This window comes from Equus caballus, chromosome 9 (assembly GCF_041296265.1).
Source record: "Equus caballus isolate H_3958 breed thoroughbred chromosome 9, TB-T2T, whole genome shotgun sequence".
Lineage (NCBI taxonomy): Eukaryota > Metazoa > Chordata > Mammalia > Perissodactyla > Equidae > Equus > Equus caballus.
In genome coordinates this window covers 36066821-36089834 of record NC_091692.1, presented here as the reverse complement: position 1 = coordinate 36089834, position 23014 = coordinate 36066821, and the positions used below count along the sequence as shown (strand labels likewise).

The window sequence follows — 23014 nt, the reverse complement described above, 5'->3', positions numbered from 1 at the left end:
CAGGACACACTACGACCTTAAATTCCATAATGCTGCCCTGGGCACAATCTAAATGCCCACCTCTGTGCTGTTATCTTTTCCTTGAGGTGCATCTCCAGGATGTCTTTGTATGGGGACTTCTTCAGTGCTTTCATCAGGTTGGTACAAACACTGGGAAGATAGTTCATAACTGCGACATCACCGATGTTGAAACCTATGCTTGAGGGCTCACACAGGGTTTTCACTAAGAGTTTCATAAGGTTTGTGTTACACACATCCTTCTCAAGCAGCTGTAAAAGATGATTTGAAAAAAACACATTTATTAGCCAGCACTTAAATTTTCTCTAGAGTGTTAGGTCCACGAGGTTGGGAATTTCTGCCTGGCTAGGGCAGGCGTTGGCAAACTTTCTCCATAAAGAGTCAGACAAATATTTTAGGCTTTGTGGGCCATATGTCCCTGCTACAACTACTTAATTAACTGCCATTATACTGTGAAAGCAGCCATGGATAATGTGTGAAAAAATGGGCCTGGATGTGTTCCAGTAAAACCTTCTTTACAGAAGCAGGCGGCAGGCGGGATCTGGCCTGTGGACCACAGTTCTCCAGCCTCTGGCTTAGGTCAATGCTGTACCCCCAGGACAGGGCCTGGTGTACAGTAGGTGCTTAGTATATATTAACTGGATGAATTCTTTGGAGTTCGTTTATATAATAAGCCTCAGAGATACATTTACAAATATGTGCTAATGTATAAACACACATTAAGGCAGATGTTTGCTTATCATATAAAATGCAATATCTAATAAAACTTTTAGAAAAACTATTTTGTACTTTATTCACACAATGAAAATCTGAAGTACATGCAAAGTTTTATTATTTTCAGGAACAGATAACTCCTACAGTAATGGAAAGTTCTAGGAAAGTCAAAACCATTTCTCACAGGTACTTAATAAGTATTTCCAAATGCCAAGTACTGACTTCAAATAAACAGAGCAGCAGGAGTGACCCCACCTTCCAGCCTTCTGGGGAGGTGCTGAGGAGCGTTGTGGTAAATTCCATAATGCGGACCACAATTGTACATTTGCTATAATTATATCTTTCTCCTTCTTGTGGGCTGGGTCTGTTACCTGTTGCCCCAGTGCCAAAGTACTTTTCTGCTGCCATAATATCATGCATAGCAATGCTTTCTAAAAAGAAAGCCACCGCTTTCCAAAGTGAAGACTGTGTTTCAGTACCTAGAAAAAAATTACATTAAAATATTACCATATGCATCCTTCTAACCCCACTAAGATTAATGTGAAATTCCTTAAGTATAGGCATGATATACTTTTAATCAAAATTAAAAATTAAAAAAAGTTAAAGCTGAATAAAATGGTAGCTATTTCTTCTCCTTTCAAAATTTCAAAATTAATATGACTCAAACAGAATTCAACTTTAGAGTCATACAATAAGAACACATTTATGAGAGGTTAGGTCTTGATTCTCAAACACTACCTGTGAGAATATAAATTATTATGATCTTTTTGAAGGGCAATTTGGAAAACCATACCAAAAGCTTTAAAAATTGTGCATGCTATCAAATGTCAAAAACCTCAGTGTTGAACCAGCATTGAAATTTTATCCTAATGAAATAACAGCAGAAATGGAAAGATGTTGTGACTGTGATTTATAGTAAGAAATATATATGGGTGTCTATCCCCAGTTTCTGACCCAGAACTCCTAAAACCCTTGTAAATTCCTAAGTGATAAGAACACTAGGAGCATCTTTTATTCTAATATTGGGACTTTGACCCTGGTCCTAACACAGAGCCCTTGAAACCCTTTAATTTCCTGGGGGATAAGAGTGTCTTTTGTTCTAATGAGGTAACTCTGGGTGGGCTCTTGGATGGCTCCTGAATGACGCTGGTTACTAGAAAGACCAACCTGTGATTAGCAGCTTGGAATTTTCAGACTCACCCCCCATTCTCTTGAGAAGGGAAAACGGCCGAAAACGAAGTTAATGATCAATCATGCCTATGTGATGAATCTTCCAAAAGTAAGGGGTCTGGAGAGCTTCCAGGCTGGTGAACACATGGAGATGCTGGGAGAGTGGAGCACCCGGAGAGGGCATGGAAGCTTCATGCCCCTCCCCATAGACCTCACCCCATGCATCTCTTCCATTTGGATGTTATTCTTATATCCTTTATCATATCCTTTTGTAACAAACTTGTAAACAACAGTAAATGTTTCCCTGAGTTCTTTGAGTCGCTGTAGCAAATTAATCGAATCCAAAGGTAGAGGAGGTCATGGGAACTTCCAATTTGTACCTAAGTCTGACAGAAGTTGTGGGTAACTGAGGGACCTACTACTTGTGACTGGAATATAAAGTTGGGGGAGGCAATCTCATGGGACTGAGCCCTTAACCTGTAGGACTTGAGGTTATCTCCTGATAGACAGTGTCAGAACTGAGTTAAATTGTAGCACACCCAGCTGGTGTCAGAGAATTGCCTGGTGGGGGAAAAACCTCCACACATTTGGTGACCAGAAGTGTCAGAAGTGAAGCGTTCTGTGTAAAAAGTAAAGGAAACACACAGGAGAAAAACAAAATAGGAAAGAACTGGGTTTTCCCACAGAGGAGGTAGAGTGAACTGAGGTTTTCCATTACAGATGCGTTTGTAAGAATGTTTATTTTAGCACTGTTTTTAATAATCAAAGAATAGAAACAACCTAAATGTCCTTCAAAGGAGCAAGGGAGAGACAAATTATGGCAGTTGTTTTCAAACAGGTGTGTATGGGTACTGGTCATTTTATGGAATCAATTTCAGATCAACTCCCCAATGACTTTTTCATAAAACTCATCTGTCTGAAAACATGCCTGTGCTAGTTCTCCTGTCCCATTTCTACTCCTTTCATGATTACCCTTCTCCTGCTTAACAAAAGAAGACAGCTACACCTTTCTCCTTTCCTCAGTCTCACTGTAGTTTACTATGCCAGGGTATAAAGATCTTCAGAACCCCAAACAAAGGGACAATTTAAAATAGTGGTGCACATGTTGAAAGAGTGAGTAAAGGTAATGACTAAGAAACTCTTTGTAAGTCTGATGGTTTCCAATTATTTGTTTTTATAAAATTTAAGGGAAGTTAATCAAACTACCAACTGACAGATGATTAAAAATAATTTTGATGACAGGTCACTATGTATTCAAAGAAGGGAGACAAAATAGATTAAGAATTACATTCTCAAACACCAAATATCCTTGACTCCAACGACCATGGGCTGTATGACAATTCTGATCACAGATACTTTGAAATGTGGAAACAATGTGCATTTTAGAATTATTCAAATATAGCACTTTTTTATGTGAACCAGTTTTTTTAGTACTAAAATCCATATGAAACAATAGAATTCTAATCACATAATTTTACTTTTTATATATAATAATTATTTATCAAAAATTTTATTATATTTATGTTGTGGTGGTGGTAATAAATGTAATGGACACTAATAACACACATATTGACAGCAAAGAAGAAACTTTAAACACATAGACCCTATTTTTCCAAAGATGTTTATAAGTAAAGACATAAGCAAAAAAGGAGAAAAAAATGTGGGGCTTATGGAATGGTAGCAATGATTCAGAGACTTGCAAAATTTCCAGTAAAGAAACTGTATTTTAAAGCTGATGATGTTGAAAATGAAACTACTATAGTATTTAGGTTCCAATGAATACATTTTCTTCAAATAATGTCAACAGCTTTATATTAAAGTGTCAACATTTACAACACAACAGAAATTATAACTTTTTCAATTATTTGAAGCTATAAATAGGAAAATTTATTCGGTCAACTTTAAAGTTTGAAAGAAGGTACCTTGTTTTTAATGTCTTCCTCCCCTTAGAGGGTAAATGAATAAAATAGTTTGAAGACTATTTAATTGCAATACATTTACATAGTTTGGCAATATGTGGTCATTTAGATCAGATCAAGATAAATATACTAATATAAAAAGATGTCTAATATGTTAAGTTTCTTTTTAAAAAACAAATTACAGTAAAGCATGAATAACAATCTCATTAACTAAAAAATTAAAATTTAAAAAATAAATATATATTATATGTATAGAAAAAGTTTAGCAAGGTAAATACTAAACTGTTATAATGTTTACCATTAGGGAATGTGATTAGGGGAGAAGGTTTTGCATATTTCCTATGCTTTTTTCCTTGTTTAAATTTTCAAAATGAGGACATATGAGATCTTTTAAAACAATAAATTTAAGGTACTATTTGTAATTGAGTGGCTATTACTTCTGTTTCTAAAGTTTCACAAGTTTTTTGACCTATCCTTCTGAGAATCTCATGCTAGAATCCTGCAGAATCCCATGCTCGAGAGTCAGATTTTCTCAGAACAGTATAAACTCTTGTTTTTCTGAACCCTAGCATGTGCACACACACATTACCTTCTCCCCACTATGCCTGACTCTACCATCCTCAAACTAGAAGGAAGATAGCTTCTAGGGAGGAAGGTTCTTTTCTCCCCAATTCCCATAATACAGACTTCATCTCTGACAGAATAAGAGAGAGAGAACGGTAGTTCCTTCAGTCAGCAACCACCTCCACTAAAGAGGATGCAGCGTTTATATTAAAAATCATTTAGGGCCAGCCCAGTGGCACAGGGGTTAAGTTCACATGTTCTGCTTCTGCAGGCCAGGGTTCGCCGGTTTGGATCCTGGGTATGGACCTATGCACCACTTGTCAAACCCTGCTGACATGCTTGGGCAGGCTTCCCACATATAAAGCATGTGGGCAGGAGTCCCACATATAAAGTAGAGGAAGATGGGCATGGATGTTAGCCCAGGGCCAGTCTTCCTCAGTAAAAAGAGGAGGATCAGCAGCAGATGTTATCTCAGGACTAATCTTCTGCAAAAAAAGGAAAAAATCATTTAAATAATAGAACATGTTCTGAGTAGCAAGTCTGCACAGCTCAGCCCATGAGAGAGGATTTAGGTGAAACCCCAGAAGACTAAAAATATGCCTGTTCAGACAACCTTGAAGGAGAGAGCGTATCAGTCAGCTGATAGCTCCAGACGCTCTATCCTTAGAGAGAGACACCTCTCAAGAGCCATGCCCTGCCTTTACAGGTCCCATTCAGGTCACTAGAAGGACAGAGTCTGCCTTCTTCCCAGCATGGGCTGAGGACAACACAAAACATTCCACCTTTTGCAGACAGAACATTCTGTCCTCTGCAAACACTGTTATTACCATACATAAAAACTCTTAGGGAATAGGAAAGTGTAAGAAAAAAAAGAAATGCTACAGAGAAACAGGGAATAAGATTACAGAGCCTTATATCAGGAAGAACTCTTTTAATATACTTCATGCAAACAAAAATCTCAAAAGGTTATTTTATAAAAAGGTCATCAAGAACCTGTGAACAGGGCAGAAAAGAAATATGGAAATTTGGACAGGTTTTTGTAACCTTGGTTGCATCATCAAGTCCTTCTCCCACCCTCACTGTGAGACTGAATAAAAGTACTTCACACAGTACTAAATGAACATGCTCTGTTATCACCATTGCTATGGTTATTTTGAGACAGCAGTGAACTGTGTAATCAAAAACTTCACTGATCTTTTCCCCAGAAGGACTCCAGGCAGATCGGGACAATACTAACTTGGGGAATAAGTTTTACCTACCTAGGACCTTGGGTGCTTCCAGGGTTTTCTCTTCAATGAATGTGTTGTAGCACTCCAGTGCTGCCAGAAGCATGTCCATCCACTGCAGGGCAGCTCTGAGACTGAACGGCCCTTGCAAATGGAAGAGGGTTGGCTGAGCAAGGATGCCTGACGGCCGATCACAACCTCTTCCCCCGCCCTCAAATGTGTTTATGAGAAAGGAAATATCTTCTTTCTTGATAATATCTTTCAGCCATAAAAAAGGGGATTTGTTGCCTTAAAAAAGAAAAAAGATTAAAACACACATATAAATAACTTTCATATAATTAAAGTTATTTAACCTAATCACTGTGACTGATTAAAAATAGCATCGTCCAATAATAAACAAAAAAAACCAAAAGTCTGATCTGTTAAAAACATGTAAGACCAGAACAAGACTGGCACTATCACAATATTTCAAATATAGTTTTCCATAAAAGTCCCACATAAACCACCTACCAGAGCAGTAAAATTTCAAAATGGTACAGGATAATCTTTTTTTTAACTTTAGCACTCGCAATTTGTTTCACTACAAATTACTGCCAAGGAGGTATTTCCACCAAAAGCCATTCTCTTCAGTTTCTTTAAACATTATAAAAATAGTTGGACATCATTTGAATAACTATAAATTTCATACTCTTTCCCTTGCTTTTTGTCTTGAAAATTATTATTCCTTTTTTAAAGCAATAAACACAAAAAGAGCACTGTGACTCTTAAGCTTCTGTCCTGGCTGTGCAACCTCCTCACTGCAGGGATCTGGCCTTGTGTCTCAGTGTCTTCAACTGTAAATGAGAATCATAACAGTGTCTACCTCTGAGGTTGTTACAAAGATTAAATGAATTAAAGTTAATATTTGAAAAAGTACTTAAAATAGAATCTACCGCACAAGTGCAGTGTTTATTAAATAAGAGTCAAATGACCTTTTTAAAAGATATTTTCCTTCTGGATATTAATCATTTTCTATATTAAAGAAAAAACATTAAATTGTATTTTGTATGCTCTAAAATCAGTGGCTCTGAAAAGGTCAAGTCATTCTGACTCTAACAAAGTTAGTGAAGGATCTAAAACAGTAAATTTGTGATATATTAAGAAGAAGAAATCGTTTTTCTATTGTGTCAAAAAATACCTATCACAAGCTATATAAGTAAAAGAGTAGTATGTTTTCAGAGTTTGTTTTATAAAGAAATATTAAACATGCTACAATTTTCACTAAGAATGGACAAAGAAAACTATAATAATGAGTGAAAAATAATAAGATATTTAAATTCTGCATCAGACAGATGTCAGCTAAGAGTGATAGAAGTGTAAGTATTGAAAGAAAGAAGTGTAAGTATTGAAAGAAAGTACAGAAGCCAGATCTAGAGGAAGAACAAAACAAGGGAAGATGAGTAAGAAGAGAGACAGGGCTGAGATGGTAGAAAATCACATTATTTCTCTCTTGCTCTCCTCCTCATGACTGTGGTGTTCTGTCACTCTGGCTTTCTGTCCAATATGTTCCCATTCACTGAGTCTCAGTACTCAGAAGCCCCTGACATGTCATACGGACATTCCTGCACCTGTTGTTATGTCCCAACGATCTGGATGTTGATGTGCTCGGCACACCCACTGCATAGTAAAGATATGTCTAACACTGTCCCTTTAAAGCCAGTGAGGGTAATGATAAAGAAGAAAGAGAGAAGCAGATGTACTGTTGGAGGATGCAGAAGAGCTAAGTCAAGGAATGCTCATTAATTTTACACAAATTATATGTTGGTAGCAGGTAGAGCTCTGAGGTAGAGCTCTATTTATTTCATTGAAAATATATGAGGTCCTTATTATAGGCAATTGAGAAGAAGAGCAATAGAAATGTCTGGGATCAGTCAAGTTGACATTATTGGAAATCTTTGTGTGGGCTACAGGAGAGCCCAGCCAGCCCTGGTAGTCTAGTGGTTAAGCTTCAGCACTCTTACCACAGCAGCCTGGGTTCGTTTCCCAGTCAGGGAACCACACCACCCATCTGTTGGGTGTCATACTGTGACAGCTCAGTGTTGCTGTGATGCTGAAAGCTATACCACCAGCATTTCAAGGGTCACCCATGGTGGGCAGGTTTCAGTGGAGCTTCAGACTAAAACGGACTAGGAAGAAGGACCTGGCCACCCACTTCCAAAAAAAGTGGTCGGGAACAGCAGTGGGCATTGCCTGATACAGCACTGGAAGGGGAGAGGATGGTGCAAAAAAGAGAGGGCAGGGTTCCGTTCTGCTGTACACAGGGTTGCCAGGAGTCAGAACTGACTTCAAGGCACTAACAACAAAATAGGAGAGCCAGAGACCCAAATGTGAGGTACAGCATGCTAATAAGTAGTTCCACCTATGTAATGACTGGGCCTCAGCTTCTTTTAAAAATAAGGAAAACATACTTCACCCCTCTACCCCATCCACTCTTCACTGACTTTATCAGACTGTGGTAAGAATGACTTAACATATAAACAAACTTTGTTAACTAAAAACAGTAAACAATATAAAATACTAAGAAGGTTTTTCAAACAATTCTTTAAATTAAAAATACAAATATAAATTTCTACTATATACATAAAATTATAGTATATTAGATAATTATATACTATAGAAATATAAATTTATATAGTACATATAATATATAGTATGAATACAATTATGATATGTACTATATAACATTATAATATATTCCATAGTATGACAAAATATAGAATCCTTCTAAGTTTTAGCATTACATGGAGAAATTTTCACTTCTCGTTCCATGAAGAAAAAACCCCAAAGTAGCACTCCATCCTCTTTTCTAAAGAGAACTGGCTCTCTCTCTCTCTCTCTCTCATGATTTGTAGTACAATGTCACCTTCCTCACCCAGATGCACATGCCACAGCATGTCTTGGTTCTGGACCAGTGCACAGTGCACTTGACAGTGGGAGGCCTGGGCCTGAGTCTGTCCTGAGGCACAGCCTCCCCATGCCTAAGCTACCAAAGCTAGGTTAGACTTACTGCAGAAAGTAGAACAATACATTTATGTCTGAGAATCAAGTCTATAAGTACTAAATTTACTTCCTCTGTATCATTTGACTAACATCAAAATAGCATTTTTTTCTTTCCTTATTTATTAATCTTTAAGAAATGTACAGCCATAATTTATCGCTTGTCATACAAATGATCTGTAATGATTACTGAACATACTTTTTTTTTTTTTTTTTTGAGAAAGATCAGCCTGAGCTAACATCTGCCAATCCTCCTCTTTTTGCCAAGGAAGACTGGCCCTGAGCTAACATCCATGCCCACTTTCCTCTACTTTATATGGTGGATGCCTGCCACAGCATGGCTTGATGAGTGGTGCCTGGGATCTGACCAGCGGGCCCCCAGGCCACCAAAGCAGAACATGTGCACTTAACTGCTGTACCACCAGGCCAGCCCCTGAACATACTTATTTTTTGTACTTATTAGACACATATTATTTGTTACTTCCATCTAAATAATGGAAGGATCATGTTTTCAATAAGTGCACATCTCTAAACTACTGGTAAAAGCAAAACCCACCATTTACAGAACATACCTGGCAATAAAGTAACAAATTTATAAAAGAGTTCTATGGATTTGTGTCGACATTCTGTCTGGGGTCTCCCACAATTGGCTAAAAGCCACTGGACCACATCCAATAAACACAGTGATGTCGCAGGTGGAAAGCCTCTATATGGAGAGAATAAAGTATATTTAATATACACCCCAGTGTTTAGCATTTAGCTGACCCAAGAATCTAGAAATCGTAAACTCGATTTTGCCACACTGATACATGTAGAGATCTTACTAAAAGACATTCAATTTATTTTTAATATATTATCATTAGAATACAATCAAAATGTCACAGGTTAAATGGGTTCTGCTTACCTTCATTTTTTTTTAAAGGGAAGATTAAAAGGTATTTCTTAAAAGAATAGCATCAAGTATTTTCATGTTCCCTTTTCAATGTACCTTAAAACAAAAGGGGGTTTAAGATCTAAAGCAGTGTTTCTCAAATTGTGGTCCACGGACCAGCTGCATTAGTATTATCTGTAAATTTGGCAGAAATGCAAATTCTCAGCCCCACCCCAGACCTACTAAAACAGATTCTGAGGACAGGGCCCAGCAATCTGTGTTTTAACTAGACCTCCAGGTAATTCTAATGCATGCTCAAGTTTGAGAATCAGGGATAGAAAGCATAAGTTAATGGTAGAATTTGAAAGACTCAATTTTAAAACAGAGAAAATATTAATATCTAGTACATGGGCCAATGCTTCTGCACAGTGGTGGCCACCAGCAGACATCAGAGTCCCTTAGACACTCTGCACAGATCTGGAAGGGTTGATGCATGGCACACCCTATCCTGTCTGAGAACAAGACCTTGCTGGAATGGGGATGAGAGCAAAGACTGGAAACCACTGGTCAGTAAACCAGCCCTGGTTTTAAGCATCATCATTCCATAATTCTATAATTCTGTATCTGTCAAAATCCTACTATCTCAATATTTCAGTTCTTATGCTGCAAATTCACTCCAAAATAGTTTGTATATATTATAGTCAAATAATTCTACATTAAATTTGTATCCAAAATTAGTGCAGGTAAAACAAATGTCTCAGTTACAAAACTAATTTTCAAATTTTATCCACTATCCCAATCAAAATTAAACTTATACCTTTCAGACATAAAGCTTTTTAACATCTTTGGAAAATTGACTCTTCACACTTCCACACATTCCTTGTTTAGAAAATTAATTCTTTATACTTCCACACATTCCTCCCAGATTCTCCTTTATTAACTATTAGTTTTACGTTAGGATAAAAACAGGGAAAATGAAGCAATACCACCCACCGTGGCAAACGTCGTTTTTTTGCTTTGTTTAAAGAAACGTGCTTCTTCTCAATGATAAGACTGAGATGATCAATGGCATCACAACATTGTTGAATTGTACCTGTTCTCAAGTACAAAAATATATTTCCAAAGAAGATATATAGTTGATTATTAATAAATTAGTATTATAGGTTTATTGGCCTAGTTTTTTAATTAAAAAGGCAATTTTATAGTAGAGTTAATATCTTTTCACCTCTCAGAAAATTTAAATAAATGACTTACATTGCATGTCCAAAACCAAAACAAAATCCATATTTAAGACTGCAAGATAGCATGGTGTACATATGTGTGCACAGTCACACACACAGCAATACCACACCTAATGAGAAACTGATCCACCAGCCCATCAACCAGCCAAAGAACAGCCTCACATAATGGATTTGAGCTGGAAGAGACTCTGAAGGTATCATGAAACCCACACACCAGGTCAGAGCCTGTGAATCTCAATTTAAGGCCTTTATTTAGGGAGTGTAAGTTCCTTGACCTCCTCTTCTTCTTATGCAGGTTAAACTATACTATAGGTTAAAAATACAGCCACTGTAGAGGGAGAACAGAAATAAAATAGTAAAACCAGCCACAGATGTCTAGGATAATTAAAGAACAGAGCCTTACACCACTTATTTTGACCTCTGTTACCAAGAAAAAGTGTTCTTTCTATGATTTTTAAATATGGTGGTGATTTTTAAAAGAGTAAAGTTTCACTCATTGAGATAAATAAAGCAATCCTAAGCTATCTGATGGCAAGGACTAAATTTTAAGCGTTTCTGCCCATAGCAGGCTATCTACACAAAGAAGAATAGAGCTCAACTTGTCTTTTAAAAAAAAGAAACAGAAACAAAATCTGGATAAGTGAAAGAGATGTTCTGCCACCACACAGCTCCGTGACCTAGATCAGTCACCTACATTCTCTGGCCCCCGTGCCCTGACTAGTATGGAGACTGAACAACGAGATTGCTAAGAAGTCTTCTAGTTCAAAAACTCTATCATGTTCCCAATAGCTTCTGGAAAGAATTTAATTTTAAAGACTATTATTTATCACTCTCTTAGCTACTTTAGCCCATTTCTAACTTAATATCTTTTTATTATTTCTTTAATTATGGTCAAAATAGCTTTATCACAATCTTGTAATGAGACCTATTTCCTACTTTCTAAATTGTCATTAGTGAGTTCAGAGACACTGATCACATCTCACTGGTTATTACGTCCAGCTTTCTTTGTGCAATCTGCACATTTTTTTTTTTCTGCTTTATTTCCCCAAATCCCCCCCAGTACATAGCTATATATCTTAGTTGCAGGTCCTTCTAGTTGTGGCATGTGGGATGCCACCTCAGCATTGCCTAACGAGCAGTGCCATGTCCCTGCCCAGGATCCGAACCGGCAAAACGCTGGGCCGCTACAGCGGAGCACGTGAACTTAACCACTTGGCCACGGGGCCGGCCCCTGTACATTTTCATATTTTCTGTCACGATAGTAACTGGCTGGCTTCATTAGAGCTACCCTATAAAACTGTCCCACCTGCCCTGAGAAGGATCTCTGACCAGCGGTCACGTTCACTGGCCACCTGAGCCCAGGGAACACAGTGAGTCTTTGAGGAGGAGGACATGGAAGACTCTTTTACAAACTAAATTTGTGACACTGGAAGGGGATATTTCCCCTTCACATTTATCACCCTAAATGGGAGATGTGAGAAAAGAAAACACTACCTTATGAGAGAATTATCTGAGGCTTAACCCAAGTGGAAAAGCTCTTAAAGACTGGTAAGGAAAACAGAACTGTCATGCAAACAGAGAGCTTGGATAAGACCTACCTAAGGATTTCTCATCTGTATGTGCTAAGGCCAGACTTTCCATATACGTTACCAAGGCTTCAAACACAAACTGTTCTACCAGAGACTCTTCTTCCCTGTAAAATAAAACAACATTGAGCCTCATCTAAGAAAACAGTGAAGCAGAAACAAGGAAAAAAAGTAATGTTATTAAAGAAGACACACATTAATTAAATTTGCTTTTTAAAAAATGGCTCAAATGCTTTAAAACATAAAACAATCTAAAATACTTCTCAAAGAAGAAAATTTCCTCAAGAGCAGAGCAGAGACTACATAACCTGGAAGAGGCAACATGGGCTTTTTCTCTGTCAACAAGTAGTCTTCCTCTTCCACCTGTGGAATTGCTCATAGCACATGGAACCACAGAACCACTGTTCTGATCATACTTCCACACACCTTATTAAAATTAAACATAGGTGAAGAGAAGAGCTGATACCACATCCACATTCTTTTAAAATAAAGGAATTTTAAAAGTTCTCAAACTATCCAAAAATAAGTCAACACCAATAGTAAATGCTATGACTTTTACAAGCCTATCCAGTACATGAGAATGATTAATTCAATCAACAATGTCTGTGGACCATCTATTGATAGTATAGAGTGAACTCATGGGTGGGCCAAGGGCAGACGCCAGATCTCTCACTGGAAAAATCTGTTCCTTAATAACACAGGACAGTAAATGATTAAGTACAAAACGACAGGCACCAAGCCTCATAGCAATTCAAAGAAAACCAAGAGCTGGAGCTTCTAGTTGTGAGATGAAGTGCTGGGTCACTGCCCAACCCCTGGGAAGGAGCACGTTCCCAGAACAAACAGAACTGGAGTGAGGTGTTGGAGGATAGGGAGGACTGCAAGCAAGAACTGCAAACTCGTGTTTGCCTTAGCAGGAATATTATCCTAATTTTTTTTTTTTTTAATTTGAATCCCAGTAGGGACAGGGCCTCTCAGGGTTCCACAAGCTCCACACCTCTCCCAGTGCTGCACCCCCCAGATCTCATACTGAAAATAAAAGATATTACCAATAAATGTATGGTGTGAACAGTAAGGGAGGCAAGGCAAAAAACACAGTGTCAGCAAGAAAATTGGCAAAGCTAGAAGAAAAGGTTCATTTGAAAGAGTAACTTCTGATAAGACTGCAAAAGTTGGAGTTTTAAATGTAGAGATCTTGGAAGGCCAGGCTAAGTATAACAGTTTTCATCTTAGGTGCCAAAACCAATTAAAGTAGCTAAGTAGAGAAATGACATGACAAAATGATACTCTAAAACTGTGCTCTCCAAAGAAAGGTGTGCAAAACAGTTCATTAGGATGCAGAAAGGAAACATTAAAACTTGGATTTATATTATCCAACACTCAGGATCTCAAGAAGTTCATCTTCCATGCACTTTTTCTCAAAAAGCCACTTGGAATGTGGTCCAACAAATGATAGTATTCAAGAAGGAAGATGAGAGGAAAAGGAAATAGAAGAGCAAGCACAGGAAAGAAGTAAAAGGAAAGTCTGAGAGGAGTGTCGAAGAGACCCAGAAACGGCAGACAAGCAGGGACAGCTGTTTCCACAAGAATGCAACAGTATGGGCTTCCAAACTGCACAGAAGACCCAGGTTAGCCGGGTCCAAATTCCTCTTAACCTGGCCTACCATGACCATGTGCTTGAAGTTCTTCTCCTGTCCATGTTCAGCCTGGACCACCTGACAGTGTTCATTTATCCCACAAGAAGATTTTGTTTGTCCTGCTCCTGTTAGATGGAGGTACGTCACTGGGAAGCACAAGGAAAAATTAAACGGCAGTCCACACCCTCTGACAACGTTTCTCCCAGATGTCAGCTGCTGGTCTACTTCACACGATTTCTGAAGAGCTCTGCTTCCCAGGACTAAGGATGGACCCTGTCAATCCAATTCCTTGGACTGGGCTCCTGTAGTCTCTCAGGGAAGGTGAAGCCAGTCTCCATTCAGCAGATTCTCCCAGGATCCTTCACCTGAGAGTGAAAACACTGACCCATCCTCACAGAGCCATGTCTACGCTTACCATCCACTTTCCAAAATGCAAGAGTACACCGTTTAGGGTGTACACATAGATAATGAAACAAAAGAGAAGAGCAAAAGAACAAGTAACATAAATGTCAGGAGAAGGATTAACAGGGCAAAGGAGGTTCTAAAATATAACCTAGGTGGGAAGTATGCAGCAACTTGTCTTATTATTATTCTACAAACTTTACACGTTTTTTGTGTGTTTTCTTTTAGTTGAGTATAATTGACATTTAACATACATTAGTTTCGGTGTGCAACATAACGATTTGATATTTGTATATATCATGAAATGAGCACCTCAATTAACTCCAGTTAATATTCATCACCATACAAAGTTACGCATTTTTTTTCTTGTGATAAGAACTTTTAATATCTATCCTCTTGGCAACTTTCAAAAATGCAATACAGTATTATTGACTGCAGTTGCCATGCGGTACCTTACTTCTCCATGTCTTATTTATTTTCTAACTGGAAGTTTGTACCTTTTGACTTCCTTCACCCACTTCACCCACCCTCCCGCCCCTCATCTCTGGCAACCACTGATCTAAGAGCTTAAGTTTTTTTTAGATTCCACATATAAATTAGATCATATGGTATTTGTCTTTCTCTGTCTGATTGTCTTGTATAATGCCCTCAAGGTCCATCCATGTTGTTGCAAATGGTAAGATTTCATTCTTTTTTATGGCTGAATAATATTTCATTATATATTTACTTTTACACAACACATCTTCTTTATCCATTCATCCATTGATGGACACTCAGGTTGTTTCCATGTCTTGGCTATTGTAAATAATGCTGCAATGAACATGGGGGTGCAGATGTCTTTTCAAGCTAGTGTTTTTGTTTCCTTCAGATAAATACTCAGAAGTAGAATTGCTGGATCATGATACTTTATTTATAATCTTTTGAGGAACCTCCATACTGTTTTCCACGGTGGCTGCACCCATTTACATCCCACCAATGGAGTACAAGGGTTTCCTTTTCTCCACATCCTCACAACACTTATCTTTTGCCTTTTTATAACAGCCATTCTAACAGGTGTGAGATTATAGCTCACTGTTGTTTGGATTTGCATTTCCCTGATGATTAGTGATGTTGAGCATCTTTTCATGTGCCTGGTGGTCCATTTGTATGTCTTCTTTGGAAAAATGTCTATTCAGTTCATCTGCTCATTTTTTAATGAAGACTTTTTGTTTTTCGCTGAGTTGTATGTCCTTTTTGTATTTTGGATATTAATCCTTTATCAGATACCTAATTTGCAAATATTTCCTCCCATTCCTTAGGCTGCCTTTTCATTTTGCTGATGGTTTCCTTTGCTGTGCAGAAGCTTTTTTTAGTTTGATGTAGTCCCACTTGTTCATTTTTGCTTCTGTTTCCCTGGCTTTTGGAGTTAGTGCCAAAAAATCACCAAGACTGATGCCAAGTAGCTTACCATCTATGTTTTCTTCTAGTAGTTTTACAGTTTCAGGTCTTACACTCAAGTCTTTAATCCATTTTGAGTTAAGTTTTGTATATGGTGTAAGAGAGAAGTCCAGTTTCATTCTTTAGCATGTGGCTGTCCAGTTTCCCCAACACCATTTATTGAAGATATTATCCTTTCCCCATTGTATATTCTTGGTTTCTTTGTCATAAATTAATTGACCATATATGTCTGGTTTTATTTCTGGGCTCTCTATTCTGTTCCACCAATCTATGCATCTGTTTTTATGCCAATATCATACCGTTTTAATTACTATAGCTTTGTAATATAGTTTGAAATCAGGAAGCATGATACCTCCAGCTTTGTTCTTCTTTCTCAAGATTGTTTTGGCCATTTGGGGTCTTCCATGGTTCGATACAAATTTTAAGATTCTTTGTTCTATTTCCGTGAAACATGCTATTGGACTTTTGATAGGTAGTGCATTGAATCTGTAGATTGCTTCAGGTAACATGGACATTTTAACAACGTTAATTATTCCAATTCAAAAGCACAGAATATCTTTCCATTTATTTGCATCTTCTTCCAACAATGTCTTATAGTTTTCAGGTACAGGTGTTTCACCTCCTTAGTTAAATTTATTCCTAGATATTTTCTTCTTTATGATACAATTGTAAATGGGATTGTTTTCTTAACTTCTCTTTCAGACAGTTTGTTATTAACGTATAGAAATACAACAGATTTTTGTATATTGATTTTGTATCTTGCAACTTTATTGAATTCACTGATTACTTCTAACAGTTTTTAGGTAGAGTCTTTAGGGTTTTCTAGGAAACCCTATTTATAAGGTTTTCTACATATAGTTTTCCTATATATATATAAAAAACCCTATCATGTCATCTACAAATAGTGACAGTTTTACACATTTTAAAACTCTCTCTTTTAAAACAGTCGTTTTAAAAACAAATAGGTTTCATAATTTAAAAAGCTAAAAACAAATACCGTAGTGGCTTCAAACTGCAGTCAATTTTCATACGAACATGCAAATGTACACACAGATTCCTATCTATCCATCCATCATCCATCACCCATCTATCTATCACCTAGCTAGCTAGCTAGCTATCTGTCTATCAGCTATCTTATCTTTATAATTGCTCCCCTCATATCTATCCCAACTGCCATTTCCTGAGAAACTATTCTAACCAAACGAGGTCACGTTCCTCAATATAAGATTCCTTAGTAAGCAGGTATCACTACTGAAAGCACTAATTTCAGCTATAAATTTTATATTTATCTATATGACTAATTAATGCTTATCTCTCTTTCTTAAATGCAACCCACATGAAGGGCTATATCTTTCTATTTCTGGCATTTGGCAGTGCCTGGCATATAATATTCTTAATAAGTAATGCTAAATTAATAAAAAAAAAAAAAAAAGAACAAACACCACTACATCCTTAGGTCAGGGATGAATTATCTCTTTCTTGGACTTTTGAAACAGCCCCTTTGCTGGCGTCCTGGTCCTCAGTCTTGACCCCTTCAGATCTACTTTCCATATAGCTATTGGAAGGTCAATTTTAGGGGGAAATCTAACCATTCTGCTCCCTGCTCCCACTACTCCAGGGACTCGTTGTCACTAGAGGTGACCTACATTTCCTAACTCAACAGACAAAGGCTCCTGACTAGTCTCACTATGCTCTCTTCCAAACCTAAAACTCCACAGTCAAGGAATATAAAATGTCTTCATCTCCTTATATACCATACTATTTCTTATCTCTATCCTATCTCTTTGATCTGAAATGCTTTGGCTGATCTCCATTAGTCCTTTTAGTTTCAGCTCAAGTATACATGTTATAGGAAGCCTTCCCTACCCTACTCAAACTAGGTTAGATACTCTTCTGTGCTCCAAAAGACACTGTATTATGTCTTTTGTTGCATTTACAAGACTGCTGTGGTATTATGTTTGTAAGTATTTCTCAGAAGTTTCTGAGCTTCTTGCATTTCTTGAAAACTGCACACTTTAATTCATTTTTTAATGCCCAGAAAATAGTACAACATCCAGCACATAATTACCAATGCTTGATCTATGAATACATGGATACATAAACACCAAGTCACTTTTCAAAATGACTACTAAAAACTTAAAGAAATTCTTTTACCCTCGCCCCTACCATGTTGCTTACTTACCTGAATTCCCTGTAGATATTATTAAAAGCAAGTGATGCTCCCAGCCTCTTGAAGGCATTCGGATGAAGTGCAAAGCTATACAGTCGCTTGAAAAGCGATTTGGTATTTACTGGACTTTTTTCCTGCTGCTGTGGTGTCGTCTGCTTAATGGACCATTTAAGGAATTCTTGAATACACTGACCACAAAAATCTCTCAAAGTACTGTCAACAGGGTCCACAATTCCATCCTGAAACAAAGCATAAAATGACAACTGAATACCCTGGTCTGCTTCTGAGCATAACCAGAGTACACCATGAAAATTAATTTAGAGCACTATTCAAGAAAAAATAAACACTAATAAAACCAATCTGATTGTCTAGAACCTAGACTCTAATAACAATTTCCTTTTGACATAAGGAAAGCACTTTCTTTTCAACAAATTAAAAAACTAAAAAAAATCTATAAAAAAAAAGAGAGACTATTTTAATTAACAACAAAGTAGTCTTTCCTTTCCCTGAAGAAACACAATGGCTACATCCTAAGAATTTTTGTTGTTGACTTCACCTCCTAACAGTATCTGAAATGCTTTATTTATTGAGGTTAATGAGAATAAGACCCTTGCAAATTCCAAGGAAATTGTACTGCTACACAGAGAAAAATCATATGTAGATGTGGTTCTGAACATACACCTTTCTGTAAGAGGAGTCTCTCTAAAGGTAGTCACTAAGCACCTGAAGTAAACAGCTAAGGGAATTTGAGTGCTTTTGTTTCCCTTTAGACATTATTCCGTCCTCTTAGATCTGTATAAAAAAAGTTTAACTGGAAATGGTACACTGAACACTGAAATAAGGGAGTTCTTTCTGCCTAACATTTGCAGTTATTTGCTACATGCAAAATCTTTGATTACAGTTGTAATCAGAATTCAAGAAGGTAATAAATCGTGGAAATGTAAAGAGGTGGTACTCATTGCTTTTCAGAGCAGAGATAAATAACGTGTGTGTTAACACTAGGGAATCAGCACTTCTTTTTGGGAAACTGATGGCCACTCTCACTTGAGTGCTCTACAAACTTCACCTTTCCTCCTCTCCCTTTTCTTTCCTTAACTCTCTCATTTTACGTTATCATCTTACTCAATTTCTTTCTAAAGCTCTTCCTTACGCTACCTTCAAGGATCAAAAGGAGAAAAGAAACAGCTAAGATAGAAACTTCAGAACAGAAACATGAGAATAAATCCATCTGAATGCAAATAAGCCACAAATTAAATTTAATTAAATGTATTTACTATGGGCAGGATTCACTGGTAGACACTTCAGGGAATTAAACCACAGATGTGTCACCATCTTAATTAAAAATGTTCAGTAACTCCCACTGCCCACAATGTGGCATCCACTGAGGGTAACTCTTGAGAGTGAATGGAGGGCTCTTCATAATTAATACACAACAGGCCACAACCAGGACAGTCCTGGCAAAGCGGAACACACAGCCACTCTGCGTGCCATGTTCTGCTATCCTGCCCTAACACACATTCTCAGCCCTGCCTCACACAACACTCCCATGCAAGCAAAACTCCAAACAGACCAAATTCTTCACAAACACACCAAGCACCTGATGCCTTTATTTCCTCTGCCTGGAAAAGATATTTGCAAAACACATGGAATTAAAGGACATTTGTTTGGACAAATTTGCGAAGTGTTTAACTGGGGTCTCTGATTCCAAAGTCAGTATATGACAAAAGGAAATTATAGCCTGAAATAGGAAGTAAAATCAAATAAGATGACATTTAAAGGGATCAAATGTAACGTTATCTGCAGGAGTTGAGAAAATTATAATAAAGTGTCAAAAGACACTAAGGCTTTAGCGAACCTCATTTATTCTGCCCTCAGTGAACCAGTGACCAAATCCTAACGATTCTACCTCCACAGTCTCAGGATAGTTCTATGAAAATGGTGAGCTACTGTTTCTAGGGTCCTTTCATTGTTGAATCTGAATGCAGGAGAAAACTGGATAAGCTCAAAAAATTCCTTTTACTTTCAAGTTAACTATCATACTTTATTTTTTTGTTTGTTTGTTTTTGTTTTTTTTTTTTTTGGAGGAAGATTAGCCCTCAGCTAACTACTGCCAGTCCTCCTCTTTTTGCTGAGGAAGCCTGGCTCTGAGCTAACATCCGTGCCCATCTTCCTCTAGTTTATACGTGGGACGCCTACCACAGCATGGCTGCCAAGCAGTGCCATGTCCGCACCCGGGATCCGAACCAGCGAACCCCGGGCCGCCGAGAAGCGGAACGTGCGAACTTAACCGCTGCGCCACCGGGCCGGCCCCAACTATCGTACTTTAGATATTAAAAAAACAAAAAAAAGAGGATACTGCAACTCTGATAAAAGTTCAAGGAGATTCTTATTCATTCCTTCCTCCCTCAACACACACACGCAGAGCCTTAATGTGAATATTTGCTTGCAGATGTTTAAAAGTATCACTTAAGTAAATAAATATGGCAACCTGATCAATAAAATACCACTTCACCAATTCTCTAAAACAAAAGAAAAAGACAGTATGATCTAGCTAGATGCTACACTTTGATTCTTGATAGGTAATTTTTTTTTTTTTTTTGAGGAAGATTAGCCCTGAGCTAACATCTGCTGCCAATCCTCCTCTTTTTGCTGAGGAAGACTGGCCCTGAGCTAACATCCATGCCCATCTTCCTCTGCTTTATATATGGGAATCCCACCACAGCATGGCTTTTGCCAAGTGGTGCCATGTCTGCACCGGGGATCTGAACCAGTGAACCCTGGGCCACCGAGAAGGGGAACATGTGAACTTAACTGCTGCGCCAGCGGGCCGGTCCCGATAGGTAACTTTTCTTAAAGTTCTAAATATAGATCAACTATAACTAGCCAATGGGAACAGCAGGAAAAGAATCAACCATTACTCACCAATATCGTTTCTAGTAGGGCGACAGTGTCCTGACTTTCAAATTTCTTGTTGTTAGTGAACCAGTGAATCAGTTGCATAACTAGTGGCTCATACAGTTGCCTTGTCACCTGATGACAAAATATGATTAGAGTTTACTATTCTCATGTTAAAGTCATTTTATATTGGAAAGAGTTCCAATGGCAGGGGCAGAATTAAGTGATACTACTACTATGGTTTTATTAGTTTTCTTTTCTAGTTAAATTTAATGATGAACATGTTCTTTCTAACTACTCCTCTCCTTCCTCAAAGTCCAGCAAATAAAAAATATGCATACTAAAACTCATAGTTTCTCTAATTAGGATGACAGTTTCAGGTAGATACTATTGGTTTTTTAATATTTATCGTTATTAATTGGATCTTGAACATGCACATGATGTATTCTGGATCAGAGACTATCATTATTCAATTAAAAAGCAAATAATGACCATGTGGTACCTTACACCCTGATTCACACCCTTGCAGTAAAAAAACAAAAGCCAGATCAATGCCCTACGCATGCAAACTTCGAAGCCTGCATCATAGGAGAAGATATACAAGAGAAACAGGTGGCTGCCAAAAGGAGGAAGAAAAATCTTGACCCCTTGAAGATGGGATGGAAAGGATCCTGAGTTCTCACCCTAACCTTCTAGAACTTCAAGGGCCAGACAGCCCTGTGGTCTCTGGCTATTACAACCCCCTCCCAGGCCTAGGCTCCTCCCTCCTGAAAGGAAATACCCAAGGAGACAGTGTTTATCGTCCTGGAACCTGGGAGCTTAACCTTGTGGCCTAGTCTGGTGTGATTTATGATCATCTTGGGGAGATAAGTTTTATTATCCTTTTGGATCAGAGCAACTACCTAGACAAACGGTTACAGATCTAATCCGCAATATATATGAAGAGTAAAATGTTTGTAGTGAAAGTGAAGGTAAACATTCCCTATCTTTATATCTTATACATTTCTGTGTCTCACAGGTAGGGCTCCTACAGGAGCACTGAGAAATCCAGGGTAGCTTTATTTCCCAACTGATACGGAGCTCAATAATAAAGTACTCTGTTATGTATACCACCTCAAAAACCAAATGTCTCACATCTCAAAGCAAGCAACACAGAGTCCTCTTACACTTGGATATTTTTCTCCAAAAGAATATCGTTCTAACTCTTAAAGCAATTCTTTTTTTTTTTGGAGGAAGATTAGCCCTCAGCTAACTACTGCCAGTCCTCCTCTTTTTTTGCTGAGGAAGCCTGGCTCTGAGCTAACATCCGTGCCCATCTTCCTCTAGTTTATACGTGGGACGCCTACCACAGCATGGCTGCCAAGCAGTGCCATGTCCGCACCCGGGATCTGAACCAGCGAACCCCGGGCCGCCGAGAAGCGGAACGTGCGAACTTAACCGCTGCGCCACCGGGCCGGCCCCAAAGCAATTCTTAAGATTAACCAAAATAAAAGGGTCTTACCTTTCAGTTTGGAAGTTTAAACTAGTCTTAAAGCGTCACTTTTTTTAAAAAAAAGAATTATACTGTTTTATTTTTAGTATGTAAGTTATATATGTGTGTGTATACATACACGCATCCCTTATAGAAATTGCAGGAAATCTAGAAAATCATCTACCTACAATCCTACATCCCAAGGGTAACCACTGTTAACATTCAAAATCAGTTAACTTTCCAAATACTTTATTTATACACATTTAAATGTATATATACATATGTGTAAAAATAAATACACATTTGTGTAATGACTTTTCCTGTTAATTTTGATTATTTTCCATATAAATATGTTATATCATTATTTTTATTAGCTACCTGCTATCTCATGTATGGATATACCATGATCCAGTTACCTAAATCCTGTTGTGAGAAATGCAGGTATTTCTAATTTATGACTAATATAAAGAAATCACAAGAAAAGTCTTATACACACTACTCTGAGCAACATCTCTACTAAGGATACTGCTGGACAAGGGCTGCAGGTCACCAAGCCTTTTGCTCTGCCTGCAGACAGCCTATGTCAATCCATACTCCCATCAGCCATGACTCGCAGGGCGCTATCCCTACACGCTTGGCAATACCAACATTGTCAAT

The 23014-nt window shown here is 37.8% G+C and overlaps 1 protein-coding gene across 4 annotated transcripts in view; it reads right to left on the bottom strand.

Annotated features, from left to right (window-relative positions):
- The window catches only part of PRKDC (protein kinase, DNA-activated, catalytic subunit), a 202058-nt gene that overhangs the window by 113405 nt on the left and 65639 nt on the right, over window positions 1-23014 (bottom strand). For all 4 annotated transcript variants that reach the window (XR_011421174.1, XM_070221373.1, XM_070221374.1 and 1 more), the window contains 8 exon segments: window positions 20914-21021; window positions 18004-18230; window positions 12358-12452; window positions 10512-10611; window positions 9220-9353; window positions 5645-5899; window positions 988-1211; window positions 61-269 (listed from right to left, as the gene is read on the bottom strand). Coding sequence is in view for 3 of the 4 variants with exons in the window: in XM_070221373.1 (XP_070077474.1) it covers window positions 61-269; window positions 988-1211; window positions 5645-5899; window positions 9220-9353; window positions 10512-10611; window positions 12358-12452; window positions 18004-18230; window positions 20914-21021 (1352 nt within the window). In the remaining variant the exon portion in view is untranslated.